At 33.5% G+C, this 16,201-nt stretch overlaps 1 protein-coding gene across 32 annotated transcripts in view; it reads left to right on the top strand.

Annotated features, from left to right (window-relative positions):
- SLMAP (sarcolemma associated protein) overlaps positions 1 to 16,201 on the top strand; it is a 148,703-nt gene that overhangs the window by 87,036 nt on the left and 45,466 nt on the right. For 7 of the 32 annotated variants that reach the window (XM_053219180.1, XM_027039056.2, XM_053219174.1 and 4 more), the window contains exons 5-13: positions 381 to 443; positions 4,147 to 4,242; positions 4,491 to 4,562; positions 5,915 to 6,055; positions 7,148 to 7,285; positions 8,346 to 8,514; positions 8,602 to 8,652; positions 9,115 to 9,165; positions 13,914 to 13,976. In XM_053219180.1, the coding sequence (XP_053075155.1) occupies positions 381 to 443; positions 4,147 to 4,242; positions 4,491 to 4,562; positions 5,915 to 6,055; positions 7,148 to 7,285; positions 8,346 to 8,514; positions 8,602 to 8,652; positions 9,115 to 9,165; positions 13,914 to 13,976 (844 nt within the window). The remainder of the gene's footprint in view (positions 1 to 380; positions 444 to 4,146; positions 4,243 to 4,490; positions 4,563 to 5,914; positions 6,056 to 7,147; positions 7,286 to 8,345; positions 8,515 to 8,601; positions 8,653 to 9,114; positions 9,166 to 13,913; positions 13,977 to 16,201) is intronic. The other 25 variants (XM_027039072.2, XM_053219185.1, XM_027039065.2 and 22 more) reach the window with 7 other exon arrangements.

Here is a 16,201-nt window from a genome sequence, read left to right as displayed (position 1 = left end):
ACATATTGAAGAACTGTTTAACAATGAATCTTAAAGGGGGAAAATATAGATCTGTTGATTTAGGAGGTATTATTTCTGGATTAAGAAAGGGCTGTCTTGCCTTTGCCTTGTGCTTGTGATTTGGTTTATCAAGGAATGTTTCCATGAGTAGTACTTGTTCTACCACCCTGCTTATAAATCTCAGACTGGCCAGTGAAATATAACACCATTTACAAATTCTACACACGGAACAGAAATATTTTGAAAATGAACTGGTTAAGCTTAAAAATAATTTTTATTTTGCATATTTCAGTAAATAGACATTTCAAAGACTTGGTTTGCTTTAATGTCTTTTATGAATGTTTGTGTGACTATTGATACTTGTGTCATTTTGTTTTTAGGTTGCTGCTAACACTCCAAGTATGTACTCTCAGGAACTATTCCAGCTTTCTCAGTATCTACAGGTAAAAGTAAATCTTGAAAATTCTTAGTTTTTAAAAGTAGAATTAAACAACTTAGGTTTGATTTTGCTAGTTCACAAATACAGGCTAAAGAAATATTGGCTGGCTACAAGTACAAAAGAAATATCTTTTCAAAGTACAAAAAAAAAAAGGATTAAAATTAGGTCTTGTAAAGAAAGGATAAAAGAATCAGGATTATTAAGTCTAGAAAAGATAGGGTTCTGTACAAGAGAAGTTTTTGTTATTTAAATATGAGGAAGTGTCAACATAGTTCTTTATCCATAGATGATTTAAAAAAAAAATTTTTTTTTAATGTTTATTTTTTGAGAGAGAGGTTGACAGAGTGTGAGCATGGGAGGGGCAGAGAGAGAGAGGAAAACACAGAATCTAAAGAAGGCTCCAGGCTCTGAGCTGTCAGCACAGAGCCCGACACGGGGCTCGAACCCACAAACCGTGAGATCATGACCTGAGCCGAAGTCGGACACTTAACTGACTGAGCCACCCAGGCGCCCCATCCACAGATGATTTTTTTTTTAATTTTTTTTTTACATTTTATTTATTTATTTTTTTTGATAGAGAGAGACAGAGCACAAGTGGGGTAGGTGCAGAGAGAGAGGGAGACACAGAATCCGAAGCAGGCTCCAGGCTCTGAGCTGTCAGCACAGAGCCTGACGCGGGGCTCGAACTCACAAACCGCAAGATCATGACCTGAGCCGAAGTCTGACGCTCAACCGACTGAGCCACTCAGGCGCCCCATCCATAGATGATTTCTAAAGAAAATTAAACCTGGAGAGATTTTGCTTGCTTAGTATAATAGCAAATAATTACATAGCACTTACTATATGCCAGACTCTAGCTCTTTGCCTCTACTCATTTAATCTTCAGGACAATCCTGTAAGGTACATATTTAATTCCCATTTTTATAGAGAGAGTAACTGATGGTCTGGAAGGTTAAATAATTTACACAATATTACACACTGTGTAATAGAGCTGGGATTTGAACCCAGACAGTCAGACCTCAGAATCTGTACCCTTAACCACTGGGCTGTGCTGCTGAGTCTGTTAGAAGATATCTTGATGAGGCAGATACATCGAGTGGGCTCCTGAAGAAGTTAATACCATATTTAAAAAGCCTTTCAAATCTGTAAAAAGGAAACAAGTGTGTGTGTGTGTGTGTGTCTGTGTGTGTGTGTGTGTGTGTGTGTGTGTGTGTGTGTGTGTGTGTTTCCCCTCTTGATTTGGGGAGATTTGGGCTAGATTATGTTCCTATTATTATTCTGGTGAGGGAGCATATTGAAGAAAAATCCTAGATCAGGAATTTAGAGATTGAACTTTTTATCTTGGCTCTGCCACTGAGTTCTGTAACTTTGGGTGACTCATTTTACATTCATAAGTCTTCAACTGCTTTTTAAAAATGATAGGACCAAACCAGTGATCCTGGCTCCTACATTCTTTTATAGGAATCAATCACTAAAAGTGGTTCTCCCTCAGTTAAGAATGTACAAGTCTGTGAAAATTGTCAAAGTACTAATCACATCTTACTTCCACTGGGTGTTATGTAATGGTGCATAGAAAAGCACTGTTACACATTTGTAATTTAAGTAGAATTTCTAACAGCACAAACCATAGCCAGAATTCCCTGGACTCGGTCTGTGGCTTTAACCTCTGACCTTTTGGGAAAGTTGTTTAACCCTTTTGCGTGCCTCATTTTCTTAATCTGTGATATGGGTATAATAATAGCACTTACCTCACAGAATTGTGAAGAGTAAATGAACCAATGTGTGTAAAGCACTTAGAACAGTGCCTGGCACATAAAATATATGCCATACATGTTAGCATTTGTGTACCACTCAATAGGAAGGTACATTAATTGACCCAGATCTCTCTTATTTTTAGAAGTAGAAGAAAACTTTGAGATTAATCTGGTCTAACCTCCATTTTTCACATGAGAAATATGGGGCTCATCTAGATAAAAATGATTTCCCGAGGCTATACACACTATATACTCACCAGTCATCATGGACTGTCGATCTAATGTCCTGACTCGCTCAGTACTTTTTCCACCTTTGTCAGTTCTTTGCATATTCATAGGTGGGCATGTCTTTAATTGTTCTTTTCTGATTTTTGAGAGAATATTATATTGTGCTATCTTTTCTATATACATCTTTGTGAATTGTTGGAATTCTTACGTAAACTGTAAAACTTTTGAGTAAAAACTGGAGTAGATATGTTTTATGCCTTAGAACTAAAAGTAAAGAACTGGAAGTATTATTAGATTTCTATTAGGATGTGGTTCATGGAATTATGAAACTCTAAATGGGATTGAGTTAAAAAAAGGTGAAATTACACCACCTAGTGGGAGTAGTGATTATTTGGTGGTTTTGTGTTTAAGTAAAACTTTTTGCAGCATTAATGTAATTTCCTGGATATTAGGAATGTTTTAAGAGCTTAAAATAAACTTGGCAGCTCATCTCTTTTAAGTGTAAGTTGTGTTTTATGGCCTTTGTTAGATTCCTTAATCTATACTTTTACAATTACATTAAAAAACAGTACCGCTAATTCTTAATTAGGTCAGATTTTCTCTAATCATTATTTATCAAGGATGTGGACAACAATAAATGCATGCTTTAAACCTCAAGAAATGTGTTTGAAGCATACCCTTCTTTGCTGAGGTGGCTCCAGAGGTATTAGGGTAGTAAGTGTTCTTCTTTGGCTAATGACAGGAATAGAAGAAAGTGAAATTTAAAGATGTGCCATAACCACCGCTGAATGCTGTGTGAGCATTTTCACCTTGACTTCTAGTGAAGGAGACCCTCTTAACAGCTATCAAATGTTAATAAGTGACCTAGAGATAAGGTTTGCTTGCCAATGTCCTTCTCTGGAAAAATATTCCTTTGGAGCTGCCAAATAGTTATATAACTCCTTGATTCCTTAATTACATTAGTGGACTCTTATTTTCAGCATATTTGATTGCTGCTAAGTGGTATACAGTCTCAGAGAATCACAACACCTGACAATGCAATAGATTATGATAGTGAAACAGTCTTTCTCTCTTCTTAAGTATATATGTTTATATATATAACATTCTTAAAAGGAAAAACTAAAAGACATTTCTAATTTAGATGTCATATCCATGCACCTAAGTCATTAAGAAGTATCTTTGCTACTGACCACATTGTTTGACTTAGTTTGGAATGAGTTAGTGCTGAAAGATATGTATATATTTTTAAAAATATGTATATATATAAAATGCAGGGTTGAACATTTGTTGGATTCTTCTACTCTGGATTTCCTTTTTTTTTTTTTTTTAAACTCACTCTTCCTATGTATGTATGTGTGGAAGGAAGGAAGTAAGCTCTATGCCCAACCTGGGGCTTGAACCCACAACCCCGGGGTCAAATGTCATGCTCTACTGACTGAACCAGCCATGCTTCCTTTTTAAAGTCACTCTTGCGAATTATGAGTAAAAAGAAAACAAAAACAGGGGGCTTGTTTTCTGTTAACAGTGGAAGGTGCAGCTAGAGTACCCCTAACAGACCAGAAAATGAGGCTAAACTGATGTGGTTTATATATATTTTACAAGATTTATCAGGTTTGAAAGTAAGATACAAAGTGGGATATAAGATGAGAATGTGCTAAAAATTGATAACTCTTCAAGGGATCATGCTGAGTTCTTTAGAATCTCTTTTGTGATTTGTATTATTAGGAGGCCTTACATCGGGAACAGATGTTGGAACAGAAGTTAGCCACACTTCAGCGGCTACTAGCCATCACCCAAGAGGCTTCAGATACCAGTTGGCAGGTATTACAGATGCCTTTATATTCATAGTTTAATATTCCTTAAATGTTGATTAAACTAAAACTGAATTTTTTTAGCAGGGAAAGGCAGTTATTTCCTAATGACCAAATATTGAAAATTTAGCATTTTACAGTGGATGTTGGTCAGTTTTATGATTTTACATCTTTTTTTTTGGCGATAGCAACCATTTTGATATGTGTTATTTTTTAATTACCCTGGGATTTTATTTATATTTAATTTTTTTTCAACAGGCTTTAATAGATGAAGATAGACTCTTATCACGGTTAGAAGTTATGGGAAACCAATTACAGGCATGCTCTAAAGTAGGTATTAATCTCAAGTAAGGATGCATAAAGAAAAAAGCATAAATTATGCATTAAAATGCATAGTTTTTTGTGTAGCTTCATTTCTTTGTCATTTTGAGTACATTCTAAAACATTTATACATTTTCTCCATTCTTTTAAGTCTTTTGTCATAAGAAATTCCAAACATACATGTAAGGACAGAATTGTATATTGAATATCCATGTATAACTCTCTTTTTTCTATCGCAGTTGATATTTGCTGGAGAAACTGGGTCATTTGTCCTCTATAATTTCCCTCAACCTAGACTGTTATTTAACGATTCTTCTAGCTCCCCTCCCACACCATAAATTGGTAGTTTGATCTAGAGATTTGATCTGATCTCTTTTTTGCCAACAATACTTCATGAATAGTATTGTGTACCTTCACCAAAAGGCACCATAATGTCTACGTTGTCCTTCTTTCTGAAATATTAGCAATCTTTGATGTCCCTTGCCTAATCCATTATTAAGGGTTGCAAAAATGGTTAGGTTTAGTGCTGTCATTCCTTCATTTATAGCTGGGTGACTTCTATAAATACTTCTGTTATGCCCCTGTCAAACTTTTTTGTTACCTGAAGTCTTTTTTTTTTTTTTTTTAGGGAAGGCAGGATAAGTGATTTTCTCTTTTTTCTCTTTTTATTTACTGGATTTCAAAATAATGAATTAGTTCTTTGTCATCCACCAAAGAATGATCACGAAGTGTTTTTCTTTTCTCCAAACTAGAGTTAAATATATTTCATGTGTTTCAACCTATTCCATTTGTTGTTCTTATTGTTGTTCAAATTATCCCATCTTTGGTGAACCATAGCTTTTTCAGTTTGGTGCCTGAGTTCTTTTGGTACAGTCTCAGCAGGCTTTCATAGCTTCCTGCTGTCATTTTAGGCAAGATGTTCCAGACTCATCTTGTACATTTCCTGCCTCTGGAATCAGCTTTTTCTTCTGGGTACTCTTATTCCTTTTGGTTTAACCATTGTGTTAAAATGCTGGGCCCCTTTGAAAGTAAGAGATCATTTTTGTACACAAATGGAAATATTGTGGCTTACAGAGAATATGAAAATTGGAGACTCAATTCATTTTGTACATTTGAGAAATTCTTATTTTCCTTTGACTTTTTTAATTGTAAATGTGAATTAATATATTTGTGAAGGCATAATTCACTAATGAAACTTTTCAATACAGCTTCAAGCTTCAGTTAATACAGGGCCAACATCATTTGGATTTAGTGATACCTTAATATAAAACTCAAAGAGTATAATAATGTGTTGTTTTTTCAAATGATAAATACCTAAAAACAATAACTTGGTTATAATTATAAGTATCTTTTAATCTTAGAATCAAACAGAAGATAGTTTACGGAAGGAACTTATAGCATTACAGGAGGATAAACACAACTATGAGACGACAGCCAAAGAGTCCCTGAGGCGGGTTCTTCAGGAGAAAATTGAAGTGGTTAGAAAACTTTCAGAAGTTGAGGTATTTTAATTTAACAAATATACTTTGGTAGTATGATTAAAAATTTTTAGCCTAAAATTGCTCATATTCTAGAACATTTTAAACTTGGGTGTTATATTACTAGGAAATATTTCCCATCTATCAAGTGGGAAGGGGTAGTATGCTGTTTTTATTGTTAGGGATTTTCAGCATAACCATGTGAGTTTTGGTGCTTGTGGTCCCTAGTCAGTGACTGGGCAAATAAAAGGCTAATCAAGGAGTCTTAGAATTTGCATTCTGCTTAGGATTCAGCCTTCACACAGTGGACCATGATATGTGCCAGGGAATCGATCTCCTGTCACCTAGTTTTGTTTTCCTTCAAATTGAGGATAGTCACTGTAAGGTGGAGAACATCACCACTACTCTTATTTACCCATCCTCTAGAGAAGAAAACTGTGTCTAACTTTGGAGGTCAAAGGGGAAAATATCTCTACGGTCCTTTCTAGGTCTTTTAGGAACAATCAAAATGTGATTCTTGCTTTAAAAATGACCTAGTTGATAGTGGAGGTCATCCCTTTGAACCACTGCACAATTACTACAGAAGTTATTTGTTACTGGATTTAGTTAAAATGCCCATTTTAAACACAATAATAAAAATACCGTATATAGTACCTACTGTATAGCATATAGTATAGTAATAGTTTCTGTAAAAGCCTCATCCCATAATAACTAATTCACTTTCGTGTCATTAATTTGACATGCAAGAAAGTTGCTAGTTGTCTTCTATTTTTCTTATTAAGTTGATTGTGCATATTATTAAACTTGCTTTCAGGAATTGTTAAGCTTAAAATATTTTCAAGGCTAAAAGTCATTCTCAGTGGCCTTTTAAAAGAGTAGTTATATAAAAGTAACATCCTTTCCTCCCTGCCCCCTTTCTGTTGTTTTGTTTTTCAATTTTTTTTGTTGTATTTTCTGTTTTAGTATATACCTAAAGTAAATTAAAATTCTTATGTTATTTAGCTCAGTCTTATATGAAGGTTAATTTAGAACAGCCCATAGAATTATACTTTTTACAAGTTGAAGTTAAAACACGCCATTTATTCTAAATCAGTAATCTGTAAACTTGAATTACAGCGAAGTCTGAGTAATACTGAAGATGAATGTACCCATCTGAAAGAAATGAATGAACGGACTCAGGAAGAATTAAGAGAATTAGCCAACAAATATAATGGAGCAGTAAATGAGATTAAAGATTTATCTGATAAATTAAAGGTATGTATTTACTCAACCTGAAAATATGTTAATTGTCCCTAGCACACTGGATAGATTAAGATGTTAGGTATTGCTGAATAGTTGTTGATATAAAATTTATAATGGTTGAAATTTGTAGTAAAAATAAGTTTCCATTTAGCCCAAACCCCATTGCCAGAGACAGCTGAAAGACTGTAAAAGCTGACATATTTCCTTTGGAAGGAAATAAATAGTACTTCACAACAGGCATCTTTTAATATATAATAGGAAGTAGATGCAAATCCACAAACCCCAAGATATTTAGACCTTTTAAAAACTTGAATGTGCTTCTCCTTGGGCAGCCCCAAAAGCAGATGTTAGTGCTGGAACAAGCCCTGAGGGGACCTTGGAGTGATCTGCAGTGGACCCTTGTAGCCTCTTGGGATGCTGTTAACTGCTTCAGCTGCAGCTCCCTGTAGATTAGCTGTAGGACGTTTAGGATAAGGGCAGACCAGACCATAATGTCTAGATGGTCCTTTAAAATGTTATAACTGAGTTTGTGAAGTCCCATCTTTATATCATTCAAACCATGATTCAGTGGCTAGAAGATAAATATTTCTTAGAGAAGACCAGGGCATCCTCTGTGTGGTTGGCGAACCTCTAACAGTGTTAAAGATTGGTCTTGTTAAAAGGAGGTCATTTTGAAAAGTGCTTATGATCATCATTCCTTCAACTGAACACAATTTAGTTTAAAATTTCAGAGTAAGTTACATTTTAGAACTTACAAACTGATTAAACAATAGTAATTTCAGGGGAAAACTTTATATATTTCCCTCTTGAAAACTGTGGAGTTTTAAATTTTGACCCATTATCATTACGTATTAGGCCTGCTTGCCTGCTACAAGGTTTTCTTTTCTAGTTACCTAGAAGCATGACCCCAATGCAGACTACTTCTGACATCATTTTGACATTTACAAATATGTTCTATAATATTGAATATTCTTGTTAGAAGTTTATGTGAATAAAAGCAGCCCTGCTTTGGGCCTCTAAAAGCAAGTTCAGACTATGAAATAACTGATTTTTTTTTTTTCTTTCTTAACAGGTAGCAGAAGGAAAACAAGAAGAAATCCAACAGAAGGGACAAGCTGAGAAAAAAGAATTACAACATAAAATAGATGAAATGGAAGAAAAAGAACAGGAGCTCCAGGCAAAAATAGAAGCTTTGCAAGCTGATAATGACTTTACCAATGAGAGGCTAACAGCTTTACAAGGTAAGTTAGCTAATCCAGAAATTGATTTGATTTGATTTTTTTTTCTTTTATCTGTGAAATACCTTTTTCTTGGACTTTCATTTACAGTACGGTTAGAACATCTTCAGGAGAAAACTCTTAAAGAATGCAGCAGCTTAGGTAGGTGTGTCACCAAATTTCTTATTTAAAGCTGAATTTTTATCATTGAACTTTTGGTATTTACTGTCTCATTGGGTACTTATTTTCTATGTATTAGGTGGAATGTATCCACACTCTTAGAAAATTTTCTATAAAAATATGCTTGATTGCCACCAGTGGGCACCATTGTTTAGGCTTTAAGATGAAATTTGTGCGTCTGAGAAGCTCTACTTAGAGATATTTAAATAAGGAAAATACAAGCCCCGCAGGATTCTTTTCTTTTGAGGTTCATTGCAAGGCTTCTAGGCAGTTGTAGCTTTTTCTCTGAGTGGATAGAAAATGGCCTGTTGAACCCTTCTTGGAAAAATAAATTCAAAGTGTTCTATACTGTCTTAATGCAAATAGGAATACAAAAATGCCGTGAGACCAGTTTTAAAGTAACTCTTTCTTTGATCAGGCAATGATACACTGTCTTAATCCTAGGGATACAAGTTGATGACTTCTTACGTAAAATAAATGGGAGCACAGAAAAAGGTAGTGTAAAAAACTTAAATGTTTTTCTTTGATGGTATGCTTTTACTCCTCAAGCAGGATAGAGAGATCAGCATTTTAAGGTTTTCATTTTTTGGAACAAAAAGCATGCTGTTCATAGACCATTGAATCCCAGCTTTTAAAAAAAAGCTTCTGTTTATTTTGTAATTCTTAATGCTACGATTTTTGGTTAGATATCCCTTGTTATATGGAAATTTTAATTATTTAAATAACAGGAAACTGCTAAAGTTCAACGTTAGCATTGGTTTATATATATAGCATAATAATTGGTTTCTCCCCCAATACATTTTTCAAAGAACTCTACTACCATTTTCTTCCATCAAGTACTGCTTCCTGGGAATATGGGGCCTCTATTTTTAATGTTTGTGTCATGCCCCATCCCTGGCCAAGAGTTTACTTAACAGCCCACTGAGCTCTTGGATATGTCATAGAACCTACTTTCTTTATAGTGTACATCTCTTTCTTTAATCAGAGAAAGCAAGGCCAGCCATTTCTGTTCTCTGAAAAATCCTTTATTAGTTCTTGACACTGTGACCTTTCTTTCTGGATAGTTTGCATTATCTCTTGCCAAAAATGTATAGCCACTATTGGTTTTCTTGTTACTGCATGGGGTAGTTTTTACCCATTGACTTGTACATTCCTTCATTTGTGAAGATCCCGATTCACCCTCCCCTTTCCATCCATCCAACATTAATTGAGCACCAACTATGTGCCAGATCCTGCATTAGACGCTTGAAGTGCAGAATGAATAAAATTATTTTCTGTGTTTACAAATATGTGTACCTCTGATCTTAGTTTTTATATAGAACTAAGTGGAAAATATTAAGGTCGATACTCAGAACTTCTAATTAAAATTTTTTTTTTTTTCATGTATCAGGGGATATCTTTATAGTTCTTGGGCAGCAACCAATTCTGATAAAGTTAGGAGGTGCTTTTTTTTGTTCTTGTTTTTGTTTGTTTGGTTTTTAATTAGGAACTGGCAAAATAGGCTTAGGTAATCATGTATATGTGAGCTTGCAAGCTCAAGACCTAATAATATTACATATGTTCTACAAAAAAATCTCGAAACTCTAAATTAGAAATTATTGTCATTAATCATTGTTGACTATTCTGTATATGTTTTATAAACTACATCGATATTTTAGAATTCCAGTTTGAGTTTCGATATGAGAATTTTTAAAGGTGTAGTTTATATTCTAATATTACTAATTTTATTAATATTACTAATATTTCTGTTTATTAACTATATTTAGTGAACATATATAAAATGACTTAATCCTCATTTTCTAAAAGTTTATCATTAAATGAATTTTTATTTTTTGTTGTCATTATTTGCCTTTTTTTCCTCTTTCTGGCATGAACACGTTTTATTCCAATCACCAGTTTGATTGGCGCATGTGTTTATTAATAATGTTAGTGTTAACTCAAGCTGGGGACATGCTATTCCTTCAGTTAAGAGACCCTTTAATATACACGAAATCATCTTTATACTATTTAGAGTTGTCAGATTACTGCTAAAGTTTTTTTGTCAATTCCAATTGAGTTAGATGAGAATAGTTGTAGACAACTCCTTGATTTAAGACTGAATAAGGTATTTTGGATACTTTAAAGTACTTCTTACTGTAACTTTTCCCTTGCTGGTATGTTTGGTTTTTTAGTGATGATAAATCGTTGTGGGGATGACCAATAGTATATCTTTAATGAAACCGAATAGTAAATATCTTGATATGCACAAAAACTTCATTACACCAGATTTAGCATGCAGTGGATTTTGGGAGTAAGATGGATTTGTTCTGAATCATTTGTTATAGAATAGTAAACCAGTTATCCAGCATTCCAATATTACCAAAAATCCATAACCGTAATATGCTATCAGATACGACTTTAACTAAAATTAGTCTTTAAATAGTAGAGAGCCAAGTATAGTTGTAAGAGAATATTTTAAAAATGTCTGGAGATGTTAAGATTAATACTATGTATCTAGTAAACTCTATTTTTCAAATTACTTAAACGTAAAGTAGCTGCTACAAGCATAGGTTTTATACTATAAAATTTTTTGTATCTTATCTAATAATTGTAATTTGTATATATCTTAGTATAGAAAAGCACTGTCTAATAGAAATATTATGGGAACCACATACATAATTTAAAATTTTCTGGAAACCACATTAAAAATATAAAAAGAAACAGGTAAAGTGTTAATAATGTATTTTAATAATGTTATTTACTTTAACCTACTATATCCAAAATATTCTTTCAACATGTAATCAATATTAAAGATTATAAATGAATTATTTCACAACCTTTTTTCCTTAGTAAGTCTTTGAAACCAGTATGTATTTATTTTACAGTTACAATACATCTCAATTCACACTAGCCATTTTTTCAGGGCTCAGTACCCACATGTGTATTGAACATGTGTATTGGACAGCACAGATAGTATAGAAAATCAAATTTTATAGGAAACTAATGTGTATAAATAAACCCATTTTAAGTAGCACAGTTCTCTATTATGTTTCTGTATCTGTCTGGTCTTTGCATTTCCACAACCCTGTTTGGGATCTTACAACCCTGCTTCCCTGCCCCCTGACTTCCCCACCCTAAGTATCTCATTTTTTTGGATTTTCAGTGACATCTTTTATAGTTTTGGCAAAGTGAATTCCCAAGGAACTGAATTCAAGTCATCAAGTATTAAAAGTGTCATGATCCAAATTCTTTACATGTACTATCTAAAAGATTTTTCTCTCATGTGTCTTAGAAAATGCCTTTATAGAAGTCATATATGTATAACATATATAATAATATATTAATCTTGAATTTTATCTAAACTAGTATAATAAATATTTTAATGTAGGGTCCAGATAGTAAAATCAGAGTAGATAAAAGGGTGATTTGAGGCTTGATGAGTAATGGTGGGAGGTACCGCATTAATAAATGTCATCTAAAGTCCTGTGTTGATAGTCTGAAATTTTGTTTCAAATAAGTTCCATAAGGTCCTTTAGGTTAAAATTTGGTTTCAAATGAGTTTTCATATTTAACCATGATGTTGTATAGTTGGAGTTCTGAAAATGTTATCATAGCTTAGATAGGATTTATGTAAAACAACTTTTGATCTTGGTAATTACTATTCAACTGAGGGCTTCTGTTTTGGATTTCTTGGCTCCAGTCAGCAAATGCTATTTATTAGATTTTTTTTACTTTTATCTTTTGTATTATTATTATACATAGAGAGAGAGAGTACACACACAAGCAGGGGAGAAGAGCAGAGGGAGAGAGAGAGAATCTTAAGCAGGTTCCACGCTCAGCGTGGAGCCCGATGTGGGGTTTGATCCTACAACCATGATATCATGGCCTGATCTGAAATCAAGAATTAGATGCTCAACCAACTGAGCCACACAGGCGCCCCTAGGTTTTTAAAAAAATTTCTGTTGCAGTTAGCCATTTTTTTCCTTTTGGGGCTATATTTTATCTGTATATAGTATAACTCTATAACTATGCAATTATGTACAACTATGTACACACATTTATTACATATATATACATATATATATACATATATACATACATATACATATATATAAAATTATTGACTGGAAGTTCTGTGTACCATGTAAATAGATAAAAGATAATGATAGATTCGAGTATGAAGGTAAAGAAGGTGTCTATTGGTAAGGATGTCAAGAGAAGCTAACCAGTGATTAGAGTAGGAGATGCCTGATTCTCAAACAAAGTTGAAATGATGAGAGTGAGATGGGTTGAAATGAGAAGGAAAAGAGGCTTTCACAGTCAGAGTGGTACTAACTCATGTCCTCTTTCACAGGTTTCAGTGCTTTCCCACCTTCCAGATAGTCATCATATTGTGATATATTTTTAACACCTGAACTTCCAAAGTCTATTTAGTAGTTTTGAAAAATCCAGAGATATAATTGAAAGATGTTATCCAGATTTAGAAGTTAGCTCTCTGAGTCAAAATAGATAAAGATTATTGTAAGAAAAGAGCTGAAGCTTTTCTCTACTGTTAGATTTTGATTCTCTTTACTCTTAAAAAAAAACAAAACAAATTATGTTTGACCTGAACAAAACCATTTTCCAAGCTCTTATTTTAAAATATGCATGACATTGATTTTAATCATTTGGGCAGAGATAAGCAGTGTAATATTTTGAGAGTATAGAAAGTACAGATTAAATGACTCAAATGCAAGGTTATTTGTGAAATGAAAGTACAAAAATGGAAATGTTGCATTAGTTTCTTAAATTTTAGGGCATTATTTTGTGGTATTCTTCAAATATTTATCTTTTGCCTCTTAAGAAGAATAACTTTGAAGAGGGACTGTTAGAGAATTGTTATTTGACAATTAATTCAGTAAGAACAAATAATAAAATTTAAAAATTATTTACAGGTATTTATTAAATGTCATGGAGAAAGGTATATTTTAAAAGAGAAGCTTTTTAAAACAATATATGTCTATGGTTTTCTTGAGCTCTTTGGATAGAAACTGCACCTTTAAAAGCTAACCAGTCAGGGTACAAATTAATGACTATAATTATAATTGTCAGCCATTTAGCTTTATTAACTCTAAAATATGTCTGCTATTAATATTAAAAATATATTAAGCTTTTATGAATCTTAGAGTTACTCATGTCAATACATTTCAGTTTTCCTACCTTTGCTGTTGTTTTTCAAAAACAGCAACAAACTATATCCTTAAAGGTGTTTCTTTCTTTATTAGAGCACTTGCTTTCAAAGAGTGGCGGGGACTGCACTTTTATTCATCAATTCATAGAATGCCAGAGTGAGTACAGAGTATTTTTCACATTGATTTTAATGAAGTCAGGGGCTAACATTGAAAAATGAGAAGAAAAATGAAGATCTCAATGTGTTTGTTATGGTAGAAGGTGCACAGAGGGCCATCTTCAGACAGCAGCGATACTTCTCATACTGTTCGGCTTCTCTCTTTAGAGAAAAATATTTTTGTGGCATTTGCCTTCAAAGATGGATTTCATATTGCCCACAAAAAAAGAGGAAATTTAAAGCTTTTAAATAAAAAATTGTTGTTGAGCAGGGAATGAAATAGAATGTCAAGCACCTAAACGTTCTGTGTGGACACTTAAGAGATCGTAATAACATTAGCCTGTTTTATTTACATTCTAGTTCTATCACAGATTTGGAATTGGATTTCTTAAGTAAATTTCTTAAATGATTAAATGAAGCCATGAAAACAGTGATTTAGTTTGGGTACTCAGATCTGAAGATGACCCTTAAGGTAGCAGGAGCTTTCTAGGGAAGGAATAGGAATAGATTGTCCTACATCCTGACATCAACCGCCTACCTTTGGGAAGCCTATCGTTAATAATACTTTAAAGATAGATAGGTTAGCTTTTGAGGTGATTTAGACCTCTGCTGAATTCTGAGCCAGAGTATCATGAATCTCCTCGTACTTGAAAATCATGTGGCTGCTTAAATCATGAGGTTGTGATATTCTCTTGGTCCTCTTGGTGACAATTAAAGGTCTCTATGTGTAATAAAGATTTACTGATGATATCTACACTTTTTCCTACCAGACACACAACTTGGTTGTTTTTCCTCTCCCTGTTTGGTCTCTTTTTGAAATGAGTGACTTTCTGTGTTTTTATGCTAATGAATTCATTCTGTGGATATGCAAGCATATGTGATTCTTTCCCCTTCTTTCTCCCCCCCCCCCCCCATCTCAGGGGCACTTGGGGGTTGTCAGGGTCACACCTGGTAATTATAGCAGGCACAAACTCAATAGATCCAGTGTTATATACTCCTTAGAGATGCCTTAAGGAAACCTGGAATTTCATTTAGTAGTTTTAGAAGAGCTTCTATTTTTGTCCATTTTATGTTGAATATAAGTTTAATATTATTTTGGGGAAAATTAATGAATAAATATGGCATATTCCTTTGTCCTTTAAATTTTTCTCATAAAGCAAAGATTAGTTCATGTTTTTGTTATCTTCTGATTACTAAATTTCACTTTTATGGGAAATTGGCATGGGGATTTGGGGCAAAATAATTGGTATCCACTGAAACCAACTAAAAGCAGAATATAAAATTTAAAATGTAAATCTTTAGGGGAAGGATCTTATACTTTGTTTTATTACATGTGACCATTGTTTAATAAGTTAATTTTATTTTAAACTTTTGGGCTTGTATTTTGAGCCCAAAGAAACAAGAACAGAGAACTATCCAAAAAGAAAGCTTATTACTAAGTTACAATTTGCAAAAATCATTTAAAATATTATAAAATGTGTACGTAACATATTTAGCTGTAGTTGTAACACAGAACGATGTTTGTTTTACATTAAGAAAAAGATGTTTGGAGATTTTTATTGTATCATAGTTACGGGGGGGCAAATGGACCAGTAAACATTCAGAGATAGAGCAGAAGTTATAAGTTACAGCAATCCCCTCAATAAGGATATTAGCCAATTAAATTATGTTTACAAGGACTATGCAGTGGCATGGGAAAACGTTAGATGTGGTATAGAGAGGGAGAAATGAGAATATAAAATGCTTTCCTTGTGGGCAAAGAAATAATGAGCCAAAGAACAAAAAATAAAATACAAGTATTCCTAGATGTCTGAATCCATTGGGTCCCTAAGTGCAAACAGTGGAAGTTTGGGCTGTAAATTCATGTATATCCCTAGGGATATAGCTGGGGGTATCGTCCATTATCTGAATCTGCCCAGTTCCTGAGTTTTGGTAGCAAGTAGCAAGAGTTTGGTTAATGAGGATACCGTTGTATCTCCGAAATTTCCAATATGTTGGCTCCTTAAATTTGGATACTCAGAGTTGGCATAGTAAGAGTTAACTTTGATTTGATTTGTTGTCAGAAGGGGTATTTTCATTATTTTATGACAAGCTGCTGGTATAGAAATTGTGGTGTTTAATTAGTATTATGGCAAGCAAGGCACATTCAACTAAAATCTTACTCAGGTGAACTTTCAAAATAATTTTGGATTATTTTTTGATAATCTCACACAAACTTTTTTGCCA

This window comes from Acinonyx jubatus, chromosome A2 (assembly GCF_027475565.1).
Source record: "Acinonyx jubatus isolate Ajub_Pintada_27869175 chromosome A2, VMU_Ajub_asm_v1.0, whole genome shotgun sequence".
NCBI classification, from domain to species: domain Eukaryota; kingdom Metazoa; phylum Chordata; class Mammalia; order Carnivora; family Felidae; genus Acinonyx; species Acinonyx jubatus.
The sequence above is the reverse complement of the archived record's forward strand: the minus strand, read 5'-3'. Positions and strand labels throughout refer to the sequence as shown.